The 21,406-nt window shown below is 50.9% G+C and overlaps 1 protein-coding gene across 1 annotated transcript; it reads left to right on the top strand.

The window, feature by feature from the left end:
* The first annotated feature begins 14,026 nt into the window (after positions 1-14,026).
* On the top strand, positions 14,027-20,211 carry FOXF2 (forkhead box F2). Its single transcript, XM_066187146.1, has 2 exons — positions 14,027-15,312; positions 19,255-20,211. Exons 1-2 carry the CDS (start codon positions 14,301-14,303, stop codon positions 19,419-19,421), a joined length of 1,179 nt encoding a protein of 392 aa, XP_066043243.1. The 5' UTR covers positions 14,027-14,300; the 3' UTR covers positions 19,422-20,211.
* The last annotated feature ends 1,195 nt before the right edge of the window (positions 20,212-21,406 follow it).

Here is a 21,406-nt window from a genome sequence, read left to right as displayed (position 1 = left end):
GCCAGGTTCTTTACTGTGTTTTATGAACCTTAATGAGCCCCCCCACAGAAAGCTGAAATACCTACAGGGAGGGGGTAGGGAGCAGAGAAGCAGAAATAGCAGCATTGTATGCAGCTTTTAATGTGCGGTCCAGGCTCACTGAGTGGTGTGTAAACAATCCCATTTGCCACGTTTAAGGACAGGCACAATTTTAGGAAATTCAAACACCCTGTTAGCCTACTGACCTCTAGATAACCTACTTCAGCAACAATGAAACTTACAGTGTGCTAGGAAGGTGGAGGGGCAAGGCTGGGAAGATGCTTTGCTGCCATAGGAAATGGGCCAAGGAAAACTTTGTCATCATTTTGATGTTCGTTTGATGAGTCTGTAAAAGGAGAAGAGTATCAGCTTGCTAAAAAAACTGTTTCCTGACAGGGATTTGCAGTGAATTTTTCTGCCCTAGCAGCACTAGCTAAATGGTGCTGCCTCCACTTGCCTTGAGCCTCTTACCTGAGAACTCTGCTTTTCCACAGACCAAGGTGAAATGGAATCCAAAGAAAAAGTAGCTCCATATTGTCCACAGCTTTTCAACCTGAAGGCACAGAGGGAGTGTGCAAATCAAGTTTTTCTGCCTTAGATATATAGTCTCAGTTCTATCATTGGATTTTGTACAGTGGATTTTGTACAGTCTCAGAACAAAATCAGTGGATTTTGGTAAGTCATACCAGGGGATACCTGAAACATGAGTGCAGACACAGAATTGAAAGTGAAGGGGAAATTAGGCTTGAAAGCAGGGGTGGAGGTTGTTTGCATGGCCAGTTGACAGCAGCACACATTCAGTGCGCAGTCGACTGTATAAATACCTTCAGTTCACCTTGCCTAGGTTTCTTTTTCCTGTGCACAGTCAGGTGTTGGTCACACTGTCACTAAATCCTTTCTGTATAGGAAGGGCTGGGAAGGGAGGTTACACAGTGAGGAAGCACTACCATTTGTGTTTTTCACCTAGGAACACTGTCTGCTTGCTTCTTTTGAAATGCTTTCTCGGCTAATTCAACTGTCCTCACCCTTTAGCTAGTCTGCTGCTTAGAAATCTACGTTGAAGTGGCTTGCTCAGTGACAGTGCAGAGGACAGAAGGGATGTTTCTTCATTTTCTCTAGCCAGCATCACTTTTAGCTGCTGGGAATGGCTCTAGTGATCAAAAGGAGATTGCGTACCTCAATGTTTTATCTAGTGCAATTTGTTTGTGTTTTTAGAGCCTGGACTTACTGTGAAAAAATGAGGAGAAAGAAAGACCTTTATATCTGCATCAGCTTTGTGGTGGAATATGAAGGAACCTAGGACAGCACTGTGAGGTGGGCTCACCACAGCACTGGAGGAAGAGAAACACAATCAGGCTACAAGGAATATTTTCATTGCAAGCCTGTCTCTACTCAATCTTTTGAAAAAATCATTTGTCTCTTTCTCCTCCCAGTCCTTGCTTGTGACATACTGGAGCTTTGTTACACCCAGCACTTGAATAAATAAAATCACCACACATGGTTCGTGTAGGAATAGCAACAGCCCTGAGTACAGTATTGTAAGAGCAAGAGATTTTTTTCTTTATCACCTTGTTACATTGGTCCTGCAAGCCTAGCCATAAAAAACACCTTGTAACCATACCTAATATCCAATATGTCTGCAGCAAAACACATTTTTCATGTATCGAATCCGTGCAAGGCACAGAAAGAATGACTTGGAACGGGAAGAAAGACGGAACATTGAGCTCTAGGAAAACTCAAAGGAACATTTTATTATAACATTTATAATAGAAGTTGGGGGGTTTAGTTTTGCCTCAAGGTGTAACTTGCTCATAAAAGTTCTGGAAAACCTGCTGTGTATAAGAACCCTGGCCTATGATGTCAGAATTCATTATGCACACAGGGGCTATTTACAGCCTTGTAAACTTGTAGACAAGGAAATTGTTGCTGAAATATTGTTCCAAAAGTTTAAAGGTAATCATTCTACTGATGTATACACCTCAGCTATTGAACAGATCTTTTAAACAGTTCCTGTAAACTGAAAAAATCATATGGATTGAGTTGTAAACATCCACTCATGTTTCTTCATATGTGCTAGATATAGAATTATATATATATGTACTGCGGGATATATATTTTTATGCAAAAGTTATCTGCTAGCTTATAAATTAAGCATATGCATAAGGTGTTCAGAAATAAGACAAACTGATGTCAATTTTCACTGCCCTCTTTTCACTCCCCATTCAAACACTTTAAAAAAAAAAACAACAGAAAAGAAGAGGAAGGAAATCAAGAAAAGAGGGACAGCAAAGAAATAAACTCAGAAATGAAAAAGCATATTTTCATCTTTCTAAATCTAAAGGTATTTTATCAAAGAGACTGAAGCATTAATTGAAATATGTATTTCTTAGGAGAACAACTGTGGATGCATGAAGGCCCATCTAGGATCAAGCAAGATTTGATGCAAAAGTGCTGGTTAGTTTAATGTGTTAGGAAAGTCTGCAGGAACCACTTGAGAGAGCAGCGGATCTGTGTCTGTTATAACCAGGACTGGCACTGCTGTGTTTAAAACTGAGGAAGAAAAACTGTTGACTGTAGAGTATGCTCTGTTTCATTTGATTGTTGCATGCTGTTTTATTCTTTGGCTCTAAGCATTTTAATTGCTGCTATAGTGATTTTTCCATCACCCTGGACAGGCTTTGTAACCAGATGTTATTTGTCAATTGTCCCACAGTAGCTGGCAATAATATAACTACAGAAATATAGAAAAATATGCTTAGCACTGAGGATTAATAGCCAATCCAAGCATTTTCCTACCGAATAATGTTTTTTCAAATATTCCTTCTCACAGCAGTCCAAATTATTTTCTAGCTCTGGATGAGGTAACTTCCCAAGCATTCCAGTTATATTTATTTTTTCTAATGCACTTGTCAACTCCTTCAAACTCCACCCCACTCCTGACTGCAAGGCCAATTGAACATCCTCTCAGAGTGATTTCATGGGGAACCAGCTCACAGCCTCAGAAATGGACTGCACCCAATGGCAGGAGCCCAAAAATAACCCCACCACTTCCACTTTTTTCAATACTCCTGCATTGTTCCAATTGCACTGAGATATTACTACTGATTATTCTGCTGTATAAAAACATGCAAAATGGAGGAAAGCTGTAAGCTTGCTTGCTTGCTTTTTTTTCTTTTTTTTTTTCCTCTGCTTTTACTCATGTTCACAGTAAAATTTCCGTTGGCTTCAGTAAGCTCTGTATACCAGACTCGCACTAACACAGTTTCATTAACTTATCTAAATTACTCCTTGTTTATTGCAGTGGAAGTGAGTGGAAAATCAAGGCCAAGGGGATAAGAAACAATCCTATTATCCTGTCCATCAAGATTGCTCTGGTTTTAGAAATGAGGTTTAGTTTTATCATTGGCTTTTTTTGGTCACATAGGCTTTTACACCTTTCCTTGCTCTCCACAGCCATTTTGGTAAGTTCACTCTCATCTCAGTCTTTCAACTATCCTCCCTCCTTCTGCTGCTGGGCTTCCTTCTTCAACAGATCCACCCAGGGACAGCAGACAATTTGTCTACAATTCAAGGTACTTAGTGATCCACTCAGATGGCAACAGAAAACGAGTGTCTAGTTAATAGTCCTCCAGATCTGAGAATTTCTCTGTGCCATCAAAACATGCAAGACCCAAAAGGCAACAGTATGCTTGGAGAAGGTGATCAAGGCACAAACACATCCCTCCAACCCTGTAAAGGGCAAAGGCATCACCCATTCACTTACATGAAAAATACTTATGCTGCCACACCTTATTCACCTGTAGCAGAGATCAGCAATGCATCCATTGTGCCAAGACAAATGCAATGATATCAGATCTACCTCATGTATAAATACCATTTGCAAAATGGGATGGCTAAGATTTCACCTCGATGTTGGTTACCCTGACATTACTCAGGAATGGAACTGGAATTGGAATGATCCACAGCTGAGGGAAACATCATGGAAAGAAGGATAATTGTACATGGCACTTGTTCCTTTAACACACAGTCTGACTGGGCTGCATTTGCAGGTGAGTCTATGCAAATGCTTTAGGTACATGCTTTATGTATGCCTGTATAAAGATACAAAGGTAAAAGTTGTGTGTGTGTGCAAACATGTTATTATACCAATATATCAAAAATCTTTTGTAGTCTTCCATTTAGGAGTTAAGTAATTGGTAACAATCCTGTTGCACCTAACATTCAGCTGGGAACGAGCTACTTTGCAGGGCTAGGTCCAGTTTCTGAGAAGAAATAGCTTTAAAATAAAACTAGAGATTATTTGAAAAGAGAGACCACCATTGAGACACAATCCAGATGTGCACAAATATCATTGCTAGTTATTTCTACACCCAGATATCCTGGTGAGATGTATGTGCCATAGTGCTACAAGTGCTCAGTCTTTTAAAGAAAATTACATAACTTCACCCTCAGCACCAGATTCATATTTCTATGTGAAGCTCAGAGACTTGAACCTGTTACCTCCTGTGAGCCAATTTCCCCTTGGATCCACATGGCAGATTTCAAGAGTTGGAATAAGTTATGCTTTGGAGAATAAATTAGTTACTGGCAGGACAGCTTTGGCAACAGATTCATCTCCCAATCAGTTGCTTCACTAACATTCTTGTAGCTGGGAGAAAAGGCCATGTCCTCTTCCTCTTGGGTCTGGTGTTCCTTGGAGTGAGTTTGTAATAAGATTCAATTTGGAGAGAAAAAGATGTGATGTTTTCTGTTAAACAGATATGCTTCTGCTCTATTAAGGCCCATGGGATTTTTTTTCTTTTCTTTCTGTCTCCTTCATGAAAACAAAAAGGGTAGAAGAGTTAGTAGTAGAAGAGGGGGGGGAAAAAGCCTAATTAAAATTAAGCAGGATTTGAATAGCTGAATTTGAATAAATACAGGACTTTCTATTCTCTGTACCATGAGAAGCAGCAGAGCTGCCTTCCCTGGAGGAAATCTCTACCTCTCATCCTCTTCATGGCTGTTCTTTTGCTTATTTCTTGGCTCTCCCTTAGATGTCTTCAGAGCCTCCAAGCCAGTATGTCGGATCTGTTGAAATAATCAGATGCATGGTTAGCCATAAGACACTTCAGCTACAGTCTTCCCAGAATGCAGGAAACTAAGCCTTTCTCCCATGAAGATGTACACTGCTGTTCCAATGCAGAACCTCTGGAAAAGGGGGGACAGGACATAGATCAGTTTTCATGTGCAGGCTGAATCAGACACTCCACACAATTTCCCTCACAAAATACACTCACTGTGTATTTGTTGTGCTACAAGAGCATCTGTCAATTCCCACTGCACACTGTAGCTGCATTGCCCTGGGGCTGGACACACAGCTGGGAGAGGACTCCTGAACACAGTGAGTATCGAATGCATTTCCTTGGACATGTCTTGGGAAGTGCTGTGACCAGATCCAGAAAGCTGTAAATTCCCAGAGCAATCATTTGCTCTCCCAGCATCTATCATGCATGACACTATATTTCTGGGGTGACAGCTGGAGGTGGAGCCAGGTTCTGACCTCAAGAGCTATCCTTCCATCCTGAGGTCTGCTGGCCAGACCTCCTTCCTACACCTCTGGCCACCTCCTTGTGTCACTGAGCATGACATGCTCCCTCTGTCAGCGCGCTTATGGGTGCCCACCTCGCTGCCTTTGTCTGACGCCATAGCAGCTCCCTTGTGGCAGCCCCTGCTTTGCTTCTGGTGAGGTTTGTCTTCCTCATCTGCAGGCTCCTTCATCAGCAGCCCTCAACCAGGGTGGGAAGATGTAAGTATTTTCTTTTCATTTCTTTTTTTTTTTTCATGAAGAAGAATGAGGACTAGGGAAAGGAAATAAAGAAAGGCTAAAGAAAATTCATCCCTCAAATCCATTTTATCCTATTTTTATTTGCCTTTTTGTTTTTCTGAAGACTGAAGACAAGGAAGAGAAGGGAATTTAACTATATCTAGTGCTGGAAGAGATACATTGCTTTGCATGTCACATGCAGCTTTAAAGGCTCTCCGGGTTTGCAGAAGAGGAACGGTAAAATGCCTCCATGACTTCATCGATTTGGACGTTTTTCTACCACTTCTCCGGTGCCATTCAAATGGCTTTTCTCACCTAAGCAGCCACAAGCGTTTTTCCCTTCCAGCCAGAGTCGGTTTCAAGCTGCCTTTGAGACACCTCGGGGAAGAAGCAGCCTGTGCCCGGGCCATGCATTGCCCAGTGTGCCTGGCATCCAGGGTCCCCCTTTGGCGATGGCAGAGGGAGTCCCAGGCTCCCTGCTCACAGCCCAGCCCCAGAGCAAAAGGTTTATTTGGATCCACATAACAAGCACCAATCCTCCCAACAAATCTCACCATTCCTCTTCCTTCGGTCCAAGCAATAAAAACTTCTCTCAAAGTTTTAATGAAGACGAACATATAACGTGTGCGTGATGTCAGCCTCGTGTTTAAAAGGCAGAACAGGTCTTTATAAGCAGAGGATATTACTCTGTCCTGGGACAAATCCGAGGCGAGAGTTTTTGCTTCTGCAGTGGTGAGGGATGTTTAAACCCAGGGTGGCGGCTCGGAGGACCGGGACCCGGGTGGGGACCACCCCTCTCCGCCTGTCAGCTTGGGAATTTATTTTCGTGGCAAGAAGCAGGCATGGCTGGCGTTATCGGTAGGGATGACATGAGAGCCAAACAAGGGGGCCTTTGAAATCGGAGGGGTCTCCCCTCTTCCTCTCCACGCAGTGGCATAATTCATCTGAATAGGGGGCGGAAAAGATCGATGTAGACGTATCTTTAGAACTGGGCGGCTCAGCAGCTGTGGTGGGATGGCGCCCAGCGGGGGCGAGGCTGGGAGCAGTGGGCTTGGGGGTGGCGGGGACCCCCGGGAGCCTGTCCCGGCAGGTGAGGGACTCCCGAGCCCCCATTCCCAGGATCCCAGCGCCACCCAGCGGAAAGGCCGGGCGTCCGCCGCGGGGCCGGGGGTCCCCTCCCGGGGCAGATGGGGAGTCCCGGTGGTCCCCCAGTCCCTCCCATCTGGCCCGGACACACTGCGGAGAGGAGGTAAACAGCTTGCAAGGACATCGTTTTAAAACCTCACTTTGTATTTTCGCGGTTTTTTGCTCCTCTACTGCGGTGGAGGAGCTGGACCTGCCAAGCTGCAAAGCCTTAATGAATTTGAGAAAGCAAGCAAGAACGGTGTAAATGGTGTGACAGTGAAAGTTTAAAAAAAAAAAAAAAAAAAAAAAAAAAAAAAAGAGAGAAAAAAAAGAAAAATAAATCATGAGGAGGGTTTTTTTGGCCGGGACTCCATGATTCCGAAAGGTCAGTGGTATCACTTTGACGTTGATTATGTAGCTGTTCTGGTCTCAAGTCGGCTGCCCTCCCCTCCCGGCGTGGTGTGCGAGGATTGTATTTGAAAGGGAGGAAGCAGATACCGAAAGTGATGGCTGATGAATTGTCTAAACCCTTCAGGGACATTTCGTGCGGGGGCTCGAAGGCAGCTCATCAATAAAAGCCTCCCGGATGGAGGAGGGAAAGCGAGAAAGGGTGATGGGAATGGGGGGACACGGACCCCGGCGGCACAATTGCTCCCACTTCCCCTTTGATCTGGTGGGGGATCGTAGCAGACACAGGGCTTTGGAGGTATCGGTGTAAAAAAGGTGTGTATGGAGAGGGGGTAGAGGCGGGGAGATGAAGGCTGTAAGCCCACACCAAAAAGAAAAAGAAAAAAATATTTAAAAAATTAAAAATGCTTTTACGGTTTCCTGCTCCCGCACCTCGAACTGGCCCTACCGAGGGTCGCCGAGGCGGGAGGTAGCGGGACTGCGGCCACAGCAGCCGTGCCCGGCCCTGGCAGGCTCGCTCCTGAGGTGCGATCTTGGATTATTATTTTTTTCCAAACTATGTTCGTAAATCATGTAATAATCCGGCACTCAGTAACTCTGCCCTACCTTTAAGTGGGTCGTTATGTTTTATGGGCTTTACTTAAAAATTAATGCAAACCTCTCACGAAAGGAGAGGGGGGTACGGAGGGGGAGGCGGCGAGGGGGAAAGGAGAGAGCGGGGAAACCTGCTCCTGATTAGTGCCTTCCCCGGCAGCGGGGCCGGGGCTGCGGGCACCGCCGCGATACGGGTGAGGGAAGCCCAGGGTCGCCCGCCGGGGTCCCGTTGGTGGCTGCTCTCATCGCTCCGAGCCCTTCTTCCTCCGAAATTGTGACATCCTCGCACACCCTCCCTCCCATGCTGCCCTCTCAGGCGGCCCGCGAGGGCTCCCCCCGCGCTGCCCACCCGACGAGCCCCGCTGCCTGGCGCCGGCGGGGTCCCGCGCAGATTTTCACGCGGGTTTCTGCGGGAAGAGGATGCGCTTCCATCGTGGGCGGCGGCGGCCGGAGGGCTCGGGGCGAGGGGGTAGTTCCTGGAGGGGCGGCGGGGAGCGGGGAGGAAAGCGCAACCCTCTGCCAGGGCCGGGAGCACCTCTGGCTCCCTCGCCCCACTGAAACTATTTGTCTGCTGCAAATGGTATGGAAAGTAATTAAGGTCGGCGCACGTATGAAAATTATTGACAATGTGTAAAGTTAGAAATCTCATTTGATCGGAATGTAAACTTGGGCGGGGGAGAAGCCAGTCAAAAAGGTGCCGTGTGTTCAGATCTCCGGCCAAAGCGTGTTTGCCCTTATTCGCGGCTGTCAGCGGGGTATGCAGAGCAGGATAGGGAGACGGGGGGGGCTTTTCCTACAGCCTTGCAGAGATACGATGAGTCCCTACAAGGGCTGCCGCTAACATTTTTTTGCACTGGCACTGCTGGCACTTGGGCGACCTTTACCACTGAGAACCGATCAGGATGTGAAGGGGTGGAGGGTATCGGATCCCACACCCGTGTCTTTTGCAGCCTTTCCTCGGAGGTCTGCCCGAGCCCTCAGCCTGTCTCCTTCCCGCGAGCGGGGTAGAGCCTCCACCTGCCCGGAGCCGTCTGCTCTGCTGCCGCCGCCCGGCTGTCCGCACTGCGCCGGGACCTCGCCTCTCCTGTGATCTCGAAACATCCCGCTTCTTATTTTACCCCGCGCCTGTCACGTTTTATTTACACCGACAGAGGATGCTCGGAGACAAAAGAGTATTTTCTTTTTTTTCTACGTCAAAGATGTTTTATATTTTTGGAAGGGTTGTGTTTCCTTTTAGAGAGGTGACCTATATCCTGACCGCTGTAGGGGGTTTATTTTGATGCTCCGGGAAGTTCAGTTGGAGCTGTGCAGAGATGGGAGGGGATAAAATCTTTAACATTGTCGTCTGCTCTAGGAAACGCAAAGTCTACGCACAAAAACACTCGGTGGAAGTGCTCCGGGGCTGACACAAAACCAGTGCTGTTACTACACCAGGAGCGTGTCTCTGTGCAGGTTTATTCATCCACGCAGCTCCGGCAGCCTGTAGAAACCCCCGTGTTATTTTCAGGGCGGCCAGGTCCCCTCCGTCAGTGGGAGCCCCTGCTTTACCCCGCATCTGGGGACCCCCTTTCTCTCGTGTGTCACCGTGCCGGGACCGCGGGGAAAGCACAGGAGGGCGGACGGGACAAGTTGCCCGCTGGGGCCCGGCAGAGCCCCGCAGCTTGGTGAAATTCGACTTGGCTGAACCCTGGGTTTAGGGAGCTCAGACGGAGCGCGGGCACCTCAGACTCGCTGGGTGTCTCTCTGTCTGCCACGGCTCCCGGGCAGTGATGAGGTTGGGGTGGGATGCAGGGGATGCAGGCAGTGTCGGAGGGGGAGAGCTGAGGGGTTATCAATGCAACAAAATCTTACGTGTAGGTGTCCCCCGGAAAGCCTAAACTCCGAGAAACTCTTTTTCACCCTCCAAAGAGACTAAATGCCTGTGAAAGCAGGACCTGTCCGGAGGGGGAGGGTGGGATGGGCGGCGGGGGGCGGATATTTCTCGTCCCCGGTGTTCAATGCTCTCACTTCCCCTCCGCGGGCTCCTCCGGCCCTTGAGGCCCGCGGAGCCCCGGCTCCCTGCGGGACACCCCAGGAGCCAGGGTCCTGCGGGTCCAGCGTGGGAGAGTTGAGTAGAGGCTCTTCTCCCACCTGCTGAGGCCCTGGATTTTCCCCTGGAACACACTTTCCTGAAGGCAAATAGATCCTGCTCTTCGGCTGGCTTCTCGCCCAAACTTTGTTTCCCGCCTGGTCTTTCTCTCCGTCCTCGGGCACTGAACAAAGCTGCCCCGGCCCTGGGAGTTGTGCAGCAGGGAGGAAAAGGGAAAGGTGCGGCCCTGCGATTCTGTGATCACCACATTCGTGTAGGTGTCCTGTGCCAGGCTCAGCTTTCTCCCTCATTCAGACACTGATGAAAAAAATTCTCAAGGTATCTTTACGGAAAGCCAGCCAAACCCACCTGGCGATACCCCAGGTAATCTCCAGTAAAATGCTTCGAGAGTTTCTGTGCAAAGACCGTGTCTGGTGATGCTTTTGGAGTCGGGCTGGTGTTTTGGGGGTTTTTTTCCCACACTGAAAAACGCAGCGCATTTTCGCTGAATGTCCTTGTCTGCCCTTGAACCCCTCGGGTCGTCCTGATCATCTCCCCTTTTTTTCCTTTGCTTTAACAGGAGCAGGGAAGAAGGGTCCTGATGGGAGCCTTCAGGGAGACTTCTATAAAAAGAGTCACGCCTGCTGCCCATTGCGCATGCAAATTAAAAAAAAAATAAAAAAAAAAATAAAGGAAGGGGGAGCGTTTAAAAAAAAAAAAAAAAAAAAAAACAAACCCGGAAAAACCTCTCTAAACAAACATCGGGATCGCACGGCTACGGCCAGAGGTCCCGAGATGTCAAGAGGTCCCGGGAGCAGCACAAAGGACGGGACGAGACCGCTGAGGGTCCCTTCCCATCCTGGCCTTTCTGCTCCCTCCGCCGCGGTGGGATTGCCCCCCTCCATACCCTCCAGGTGGTCGCCCCGCGCCGCCGGGGCCGGGGCCGGGAATTGGGCGTTCCACTGCGGCCGCAAGGCTCCTTCCAGCTCGTTAAAATGCCCGCATGCCCCTCATGCGGAAAGGGATCTCTGTCAGTCGCCGGAGATCGAGATCTAAATCCAGGCACCCTGAAACTGACAGTTGGAGGAAAATCCTCCAGGGGCTTAAGGAAACACACTTTTACAATACTGGAGGGATTTGTTTAAGTTTCAGTCTCGGCTTTAATTGAAAAAACGCTTCTCATCTGCAGAACCTCAGAGGAGAGGAAAGAGCCTGAAGCACGCAGTTAAAAAAAAAGGAGGAAAAGAACAAAAAAAGAACAAAAAAAAAAGGGGGGGGGGGGAGGAAGGACTCCAGCATAACCGTAAACATTTATCTTTCATATTTGTCTTCCATTTTCTTAACTGGTTTAGTCTAACTTATTTCATTTAGCTCACGAAGCAGAGGGGACTGTGTTATGAACATGAAACTGAAACCGCAATAATGAAGAGATTTCCTAGAATAAAAACTATGATTATACAACAACATCTGAGTAACCAAATCTGCCAAAAAGTTTAATTTCCGTATACTTTGGTAAAACAAACCAGTTGTGCTCCGAAACTAGGATCAGCTCAGAAATGGATACACCAACCAAAATAAACATCTCCACAAAACAGCAAATGCACTTCTGTTTAATCATAGGCAATTTAAATCATATTTTAAACTATCAGGATCATGTTTTGGAGACTTTTTAATGCTATGTTTCAAACAAGTATCTGCTGCGAAGAAGAGGACGTTGCTAACAGGTAGAGGATGGAATGTGTTAGCCCCGGTTCCCGGATCAGGGCTGTGTCAGGTCAGGATTGAAGTAGCACGCGGCTCTGCCACGGGGCTGGCTCTCCTGGCTTTGCTTCACTGTCTGTCCTGCCCCGCACCGCCGAGAAAACAAACGACAGACACCCCGGTACATCGTGACACCTTGTGTTGGGAATAAACGATTTTTCCTGCTCGAATAAAAGTAATGATCAAAAGTCTGAATTGGGGGCAGTTTAGAGTGATTTACAGGCAGCGATCCTCCCCCTTGCCTTTAATTCCTTTGGTCTTCTGGAGATCGCGGAGATTACTTAGACGCGTCATCCGAAGATGACATTTAGACAGACACCCCGTCGAGGAAGGTGAAAAACCACCCTTGCTCGCCGATCTAGAGCAAGGAAAGATGTTTCTATATAAAACCACGGATATATATAAAAAAAAGACAGAGTAGGTTTCAACGAAACCAGTGATCACACATCGGCCTCCCCGTCTTTCAAAAAAAAAAAAAAAAAAAAAAAAAAAAAAAAAAAAAAAAAGAGAGCGAGAGAGAGAAGAAGACAGACAGATAGACAGGTAGATACGTAGATTTCAATTCCCCCCCCCCCTCTTTTTTTTCTTTTTTTTTCTTTTTTTTTTTTATTATGAGAACAATTCAAATCGATGCCTCAGCAAAGGTAAACACGGTCTATGGACCGAGCGATTATTTCTTCTTTTAAAAATGTGTCGTAAACGTTGCCGGGCTTGGTAGTGTTTTTCTTAGCTTATCCTCAGATACAATCAAGTCATTTTCGGACACATTCCCATGTATGTAGCAGTGGTGATCTGGAGGAAGCTGTCGACGCCTGTTCAGTTAATTTAGGTTTTCTTTGTCTAATTACTGTGGAGCTTAGGGAAAAGGAGCTGGGCTCAGGGCAGTAAACTGACACTTGGGCTCTGTGTGTGGTATCCAGGCAGAGTTTGATGGAAAAAGCCTGCTTCCACTCAACTGCAGGTCACTGTCTGGGACCAGCCCCACCCCCTCCCTGCCCCTACCCACCAGCGAGCTCTCAGCACGAAGCTGCACTGGAGACAGACGGACGCACAGACACACACAGAGCACTGCAGGCACGCCGCTGACACGGCGTCCCGCTCTGCCCGCGTCCTTCCCACCCTCGTTCTTTGCTCCAGCATCCCTGTCTGCTCTGCCTCTTGTCCTGCCGCCGTCCTCCTTGCGTCTCCAGTTTGATTCTGGAGCCTCCTCCATCATTCGTGAGCAGGCCTGTGCCTCCGCCGGCCCCTCTCGTCCCTGCCCCCTCCGGCGCCCCGTTTCCCCCGGCAAACGGCGTTTGCCAGAACGCGTGAACCATCCTGTGCACCGCAGGAACGTCCTCGGGGCGTGGAGGGAGGGCGCATCCCTGGTCCTCGGACTCTACCCCTGCTGCTCTATAAAATGAATGACATTTTATAAGGCCATGGGAGGTGGAAAGGGATAGCGAAAAGTCTTAAAAAACAGATGTCTTGCAGGCTTGAGGAGCAGTAAACCCTGCTGCCTCGGGCTCCGCAGGATGGGCGATCCCCTCACACACGTCTACGCCCGCACCCGACCTCATCAGCACCCGTGTGTCCCGGGGCGCTCCGGCGGAGCTCAGGGCTGGCCGCCGCTCGCCTCGCCCCGGGGCCGTGCCGGGAGCAGAGGGCAAAGCGGGGTGCCTGTGGGGCCGAGGGAGCCCCGGGAGGGCGGTAAGCGGGACCGGTGCTAGTCCGGCAGCGGGAGCGAGCCGGGGATGGTGCCGCAGCAGCAGCAGCAGCAGCAGCAGCAGCAGCAGCAGCAGCAGCAGCAGCAGCAGCAGCAGCAGAAGCAGCAGCGCCTCTTGCCCAGATGACGGGTGGACAGAGGCCAGCTGGAAAAAGGGTGGTCTCTTTCTTCTCCCTCTCGCTCCCCCTCTGCCTCCCTCTATCTCTGCTGATTTCTCGGCCGGATTTAGGGGGCTCTGCAGGGAAAGGGAAAAAAATTAATATCAAGATTGAAGGAACTGATAGGCGATCGCGCTGTGCTTTAAACAAACAAACAAACAAAAAAAAAAGAAAGAAAAAAAAAAGAAAAAACTATATATGAAAGAATAACAGCGCAGAAGAGACGGGGGGGGGGGGGGGCAGCCTCTTGCGCTTCCTCCCTATGCCGGATTAGGCAGCGGGATGGTCCCCAGGTGGGGGGCAGAGGAGGAAGCGGAGCGGCGCTGAGCGGAGCCTCGGCGGGCGGCGCGGCGCAGGGAGGGAGGGGGCCGGACCAGGGCCGGGGCCGGGGCTGGGCCGGTCCATCCCGCCCAGTGCCTGGCTCCGGCGGAAAGCAGAGGAGCCATTGCGCAAGGGACCGTTGGGAGGGATGCGCAGGACGCTGCCGCCGCCCCACCGCCGCCCGCCGCGCTGAGGAGGTGCCCGGAGGACAGCGGCTCCCACCGCCCCCCCCCGCTCTCCCCCTTCAGGGCACCCCCCGCCCCGGTACCCACCCCGCCCGGCTCCCCCCCTTCCCTCCCAGCCTCACCCCACCCTGCCCCATTCCCCTCCCTCCGCCAGATGACCACCGAGAGCGGGCAGCAGCGGCTGGAGCCCCCCGTCCCTCTCCGCTCCTGCAGCCCGGCTCCCGGAGCTCTCCAGATGAGCCGGCCGCCCTCCTCCGCCCTGGAGACCTCCACCTCCTCTTCCTCCACCTCCACCTCCTCCTCCTCCTCCTCGGCGGCAGCGGCGTCCTCCAAGAGCAAGAAGGCCAGCTCGGGTCTGCGGCGGCCCGAGAAGCCCCCCTACTCCTACATCGCCCTCATCGTCATGGCCATCCAGAGCTCGCCCTCCAAGCGCCTAACCCTCAGCGAGATCTACCAGTTCCTGCAGGCCCGCTTCCCCTTCTTTCGCGGCTCCTATCAGGGCTGGAAGAACTCCGTGCGCCACAACCTCTCTCTCAACGAGTGCTTCATCAAGCTGCCCAAGGGCCTGGGCCGCCCGGGCAAGGGCCACTACTGGACCATCGACCCGGCCAGCGAGTTCATGTTCGAGGAGGGCTCCTTCCGACGGCGGCCCCGCGGCTTCAGGAGGAAATGCCAGGCGCTGAAGCCCATGTACCGCATGATGAACGGGCTGGGCTTCGGCGCCTCCATCCTCCCTCAGGGCTTCGACTTCCAGGCGCCCCCCGCCTCGCTGGCCTGCCACTCCAACGGCTACAACCTCGACATGATGCCCAACGCCATGGCCAGCGGCTACGAGGGACTCAGCGGCGGCCACCACGTCCCACACATGTCCCCCAACCCCGGCTCGACCTACATGGCCAGCTGCCCGGTGACTGCCAACGGGGACTACGGCCCCGACAGCAGCAGCAGCCCCGTGCCCTCGTCGCCGGCCATGGCGAGCGCCATCGAATGCCACTCGCCCTACACGAGCCCTTCGGCTCACTGGACAGCCTCGGGGGCCTCGCCCTACATAAAGCAGCAGGGCCTCCCCGCCGCCAACGCCGCCTCCTCCGGCATCCACTCCAGCGTGCCCTCCTACTCCCTGGAGCAGGGGTACCTGCACCAGAGCCCCCGCGACGACCTCTCAGGTAGGGGCGCGGAGGGGCGGCGGGGGCGGCGGGGAGCGCGGCGCCCGAGGGCGTTTTCGCCGGCGACAAAGGTTTCGCGCGGGGAACCCCCGGACCACCGCGGTGTCGGAAAAAAAAGAAGTGCATTGTCTGCGAGAGGGAAAAAAAATACGCGTGGGTTGGAGCTGTTCTGTTTCGGGACAGGGGGGCTGTTTGAGGGGGGCGGCCGTGGGCACGGCTGCGAGCATCCCTCCGGCTTGCCCAGCGCCGAGAAGGAGCACTCCGAGGAAAGCCCGGCTTCGTCCCGGCTCCATCCCAGTTTGCGCGTCCCTCTCCCGGTGCCGGCGACATGTGCAGGGTTGGCCCCTCCGCGTCGTGCTGCGGCTTCAGTTAGCGGGGAGCGCCGCCGGGCATCGCCGCCGCCTCGGTAAACCGCGCTCCGCGGAGACGGGCCGCGGGAGTAATCAAAAAAAGGCGTCAAGTATTATCCTCTAAACCATACCGGGGGAGGAAAAGAAGAAGGGAATTAAAAAGAAAATAAAAATCCTCTAACAGCATCCACCCGCTTATCTTAAAAAATGCTAGAAAGATTAAAGAGGATCGAGTGTATTTCTGCAACCGGAGGAAAAGAGTTTTCTGGTCGCTGTCTCCCACCCCCTCACCCCCTTCCCTGCTGGTGATTACAGACAATGTCTGCTCAGAAAAATCCGAGCACAAAAATGGGTAAAAGATGTTGGGCTCTTACGGGGAATTTTTCCAAATAGCCCTTTTAAACGCGGGTCCCAGAGGTTAAGCAAACAAAGACAGTCTGGGCTGGACCACACCGAAGAGGATTTTAGCCTGACTTAACCCCTGTGAGAGAGGGGTCTTGTTCAATTTTATGGGAATTTCAACAAGTAACAAATACAGGCGACCCTCAGCTCTGCGTCCCCTCCCGCCCCCTCCCCGGGCGCCTGTCAATCATCCTCCTGTCGTTCTGCGAGCGCAGCCTGCCCTGGCCTCCCTCCCCGCAGCCCGCTGTCGCCGCGGGGAGGGCAGCCGCCGTGCAAGCCGCTCGGCCATCACCGCAGATGGGACGTAGGCTGCCAGGGGAGAACAAGCAGTTGCAGACTTTCCTCCCTTAAAAACAAAAGACCCAAACCCTTAAATATTCCTGGTATGCCTTCTGGGGGAGAGGCGGCTGCAGAGCGGGCCGCCGTCTTACCGGTGTTTCGGCGCAGGGGAGAGAGCGGACGGGATGCGTCCCCAGCTGGGCTCCTCTGTGCCCGCACGCTCTGCTGCTGAGGTTTAGACCAACTTTTTGGAGCTATAGGGCGTCCTTCCACATGCTTTTTAGAGCCGGGGCGAGAGGCCGGCGGATTCACAAGGGCATCCCCCGCCGAACTACGTACATTCTCCGTTAGGAATTTCTGCTTTGGTTTGTTGTTTTTGCACGGATTTTTGTTTCCTTTTCTTTTTCTTTCTCTGGATTTTTCTCCCCCCCCTCTGTTTGTTATACTATTTGCGGCCGCACAGTCCGCTACGCAGGGCCCATGGGGCCACGCGTGGTGCAGGAGTGGGAGTGGGCCGGGGACCGGGGCTGGGAGGCAGCTGCCCCCTCCTTCTGCCTGACACTTGAGGTAAGAAAGCTGAAGAGAAATTCCTGGAAGAGAAACTTTCATCCAGAAACAGCCCAAAACAAAACTACAAAACAAAAAGCAGAGGGAGAGACAGCAAGGATTCTGGTCCTCCTGGGGTCCCACTGAGGTTTCCGAGGCCGGGGAGGTTTAAATCCGAATTGTTTCTGTTCAAGGACGGATACGGACCCACACGGACCGCTGGACGCTGTCTTAATGCCGACCACGAGCGTCCGTTTCCAGCAGCTCAGATTTAATGCCATCACTTTGCAAAATGGTGTTTCTCTGCTTATTTTCTACAGCTTCAGTATCTGGGCCCAAGACTTTGGTGCAAACCATACCCAGTCCTTGATTAACTGAGCAAAAAATCAAACCAAATTCTTTATTTTATTTTTTTTAGAAGTGGATGCAATCCTTATTTGTGCATAATACGTAAAATTGCTGTGGCACAAATATTTCAGAAGAGTGAAAGGAGATGGAGGAGAATGATCCGAGCTCTTTTATTTGTTCTTGTAATCAGCAATAATCTTTCTCCTCCTGTCCCCGCAAAAGCAGTAGCAAGTGAAATTCGCCTTTCCCTTTCTCTTAGTTAAATGCAAAGCAAATTCGGTGGCAATCACTGTTGATCGGTCAATAATTCTCTACCCATGACAGCGCCAAGGAGGACTTAAAACCGTGAATTTATATCAGACCCAAGAATAAGAGAGGCAAAAATTGGAAACAGGAGGCTTGGTTCTGCTAAAAGGATTTTGAAGCTGGGGGGCGGGGGGAGCGGGATTTTTTTCGCAGACTATTAAATCCTGCTAAATGATTGAATCAGGATTGTAATAAAGTGCCCCAGTTTATGGTGAGCATACCAGCAGGGTTATTAGAAAGCCGAGGAAATCCAGCGAAATAATCACTTTTATAAAGTGAGCTCTGCGGGGTGAAGGAGGGGACAATGCCGGAGAAGAACGGGCTATGCGCGCCGCCGGCCGACGCCGCCAAAGGGTTCGGCTCCGCCATCCTGAGGAAAACCGGGGACGTTTCCCTCCTGTTTTATTCTTTTTCTTTCCCCTTTTCTCTTCCCCCCCCCCCCCCCGCCCACTCCCTCACGCTCCTGCCCTTTTTTTGCTGTTTTCTTTTTTTTTTTCCTCCTCGCCTTTTTTTTTTTTTTTTTTTTTTTTTTCCCCTTGACCCTCGGTCATATTTGACAGGATCCCGCTAGCCGAGTTTGACATCCACACGCCAAACCAAAACCCTCTCTGGGTCTACCCTGCGGGCCTTGCTCTGGCAATACTCCCCTCCCAGCCGAATCCAGTAGGAACCCTGCCAGACCAAAGATCTCAGCACGGTCCTTACAGCTCGGTGCTGGGGGTGGGGTGGCGACTCCCATGCGGCCCCCGAAAGGCTGCCTTAGGCTGTGGGAAATTACAATGAGAATTTGCAAGGTCATTTACATGTCGGTGCCACGGATGTACTTGGCTTGTTGTTGTTGATGAACCGTAGGGTGTATTTTATGTTTATGAAAGCACACACGCGAAAAGGCGTGAACGCTCTTACACACACACACACATAAATAAATACATACTGTATCAACACACAATTGGATCCTGACTGGTATTCAACCTGCAGCCGCTCAAGTCAGAAGCAAAATCCTCCCAGGAACGGGGTAGGGAGCGAGAAGAGCGAGGAAAGATGGGAATCGGGCTCAAACGGTTGTGCACGCAGGAAAACACGCAAGTGGCGTCGTCTCCTCTTTCTCACACACACGCACAAAACACACACTCTCTCCTCTACCCCCCATGCAGAGGTTAACTACCCCTCCACGCTGATAAGTACCCAGGCAGAGGGCAGACAGACAGCAGTGCATGTGTGCCCACGCAGGAGGGATGCTCAGAGGGGTCCGTGAGCCCGGGATGCCGCCGGGCACGTGTCCGTGGGCATCCACCTCTGCATGCCTTCCTTTCCTCAACCTGGTGCCACACGGCTGTGTAGGCTACAACCTCCCCGCGCAGCAGGCTCGGGGGCTCGTACGAGCACGGGTGCAGCACCGAGCCGACCTGCAGGCGATGTGGGGCCCCGTGGGATCTGCTTCCCCTCCTCGCTCGGGGCAATGGAACCCGCGATCTCCCTGCCCCGCAGCAGGTCAGGCTCTGCCCCCGGGGAAGAGTGCAAGTCCTCTGCCAAGAAAGCCAAAGGGGAGTTACCAAAACTGGCAGGGGGAGCCGAGACCGGGGGTAAGGGAGCAGTGTGCCAGCTCTGTGCAGGCAGCCTCACCTCCCTGCTGGTGAGGGAGGAAGGACTGCTCCACCCGGGCAAAACCCTCCGACTTCTGAGCAGCTCTTGTTATTTCCTTCTCTTGCAGTGGGACTGCCTCGCTACCAGCATCATCCCTCCCCGGTGTGTGACAGGAAAGATTTTGTCCTCAATTTTAATGGCATTTCTTCGTTTCACCCTTCCGCTAGTGGATCTTACTACCACCATCACCACCACCAAAGCGTCTGTCAAGACATCAAGCCCTGCGTGATGTGAGGACAGCGCCCCAACAGAGACAATCAGGTGTCACTGAACAGAGCCGAGGTGTAGACGGACCCACGCAGATTAAATATAATGTGCACTCTGATAGCATTGATAGTACACGAGTCACTTAGCAAATTTGCCTAAGGAAGCAGTTTTCGGTCCCGCTCCACCCCCCGAAGGACACGTACGGCCGATATAATGCTCCAAAGGTCTTACTAAAAGAAAAATGCCTTGCGTGATGTTTTGGGTTAGGGGGGACGTAAGTGCCCTTATGCCAAGTCTGACCAGCTTAATCATAAACGCCTTTCTGCGATCTCCTAAAGAACCGAGCTTTGGGAAAGGGAACAATCCGGAATATTTTTATACGAGAAAGTGTCTTTGTATAAGAAAAATAAATGTCTCCGCACCTGCGAGGACACCCCCTTCTGTTACTGCGTTAGCGGGAATTGTACTTTTTTGTTGTGTTCTCTCCCCGAGCCCCACCAAGGACACTTTGTATGGACTTCAGCACCGACCGATTGATATTATTAAAACAGTATTGTTTAGCCCTTTCGTGTATAGACTGTAGGAAAAGTTCAAAATGTTTTCCAGTATTGCAGCAATACAACGTTTTGTTTTTTATTTTTACAAAAGTTGTTTTCTACCACAATATTTTTTAAAAAAATATTTTAAATAAATCTCGTGTATACTCACACACTATTGCTTTAAAAGGAGAATATATTTGCACTTATGTATACTTTTTACAGTTTGCCAAAATATTTTGATGTAAAAATTTTTTTTCAAATAAAATGTATATAACGACTATCGCTGGACAGGCACTTATTTTCCTTTGGCTCCTTCTGAGAAAACTCTTCCACCCCAGTATCCGAGAGTGTTAGAGATGCAACCCCAAATCCTTCAGCCACTGCAGGCGGAGGAGGAGAGCGAGAGATAGACCCGAAGAGGCCAGTGCCGTGGTCTCCGGGCTGCACCTCCCACCATCACCCACTTCCCACCCTACTTTCCACTGCCTCTGGATAGACTTTGAAATAACCGAGGTAGAGGACACAAAAGCAGTAGGGTCGGGACTGCATGACCCCCTCTTGGAGGGCGCCTGCAGGTCTGAAACGCCCTCCCCGCTCTTTAGGGATATGTCTGGTCGTCCCCGTGTCCCCTTTCCCCATAGTCCCCTCGGAATCCCTTTGTGCCCCGACGGGACTTTGCCGGGTGTAGGGGCAGGAGCCGCTGTGCAATGCGGGCCTGGACCCGAGAGGGTATGTCGGGGGGGACGGCGGTAAAACCGTGCCTCGATAGGGTCTGGGGCAAGCACCGACAGATGTGTGGGCAGCGAACCTGGCCGGAGGGGAGAAAAAGAAAAAAACAAAGTAAAAAAGAAAAGGGAGCCCCCGAAGCCTCCCTAGCAAAGCGACCCCTGTCCCCACCGTGCCGCCGTGCCCCGTGGATGGCGAGGGGTCAGGAGCCGGGCGCCAGGAGCCGCTCATCTGTGCATTCAGCCAGCCCCACGGCCGGGGCTGCGCTCCCAGCCCACCCCGCAGAGCACGGCCCGGCCCGGGGACAGCTCGGCACGGCCACCATCCCCGCGCAGACCGTTCCGTCGGTCGGGGACAGGGTTGTCCCCGTACATGCACCGACTCTGCCCGGCCCCGCACCCAAGCGCTGAAAAAGGGGAGAGAGTTTTAGCAAAATTCTCTGGGCACACATACTAGTGTATATATATATATATATATATATATATATATATATGCGTGCATGCGCACACACACACACACACACATATATATATAAATTATATCTATGTGATTATACATAGAGATAAAACTCTTCATCTTTAAAATACACATTTATGCTCAGACATGCCCTTTTCTTCCCTGAGCTTCTCAGGGCCTGTGATAAATTATAAAGTCAGTTTCAGAGTTTGCTCCGACCACAGTGCTGTGTTTACATTCTTTCCGAGGCAAGCCTGCATGGTCGTAATTTATATCCTAAACACTTGAACG

The sequence above is a fragment of the Chamaea fasciata genome, unplaced genomic scaffold, assembly GCF_029207755.1.
Source record: "Chamaea fasciata isolate MVZ Bird 193981 ecotype frontalis unplaced genomic scaffold, bChaFas1.0.hap1 SCAF_1, whole genome shotgun sequence".
Lineage (NCBI taxonomy): Eukaryota > Metazoa > Chordata > Aves > Passeriformes > Sylviidae > Chamaea > Chamaea fasciata.
The sequence above is the reverse complement of the archived record's forward strand: the minus strand, read 5'-3'. Positions and strand labels throughout refer to the sequence as shown.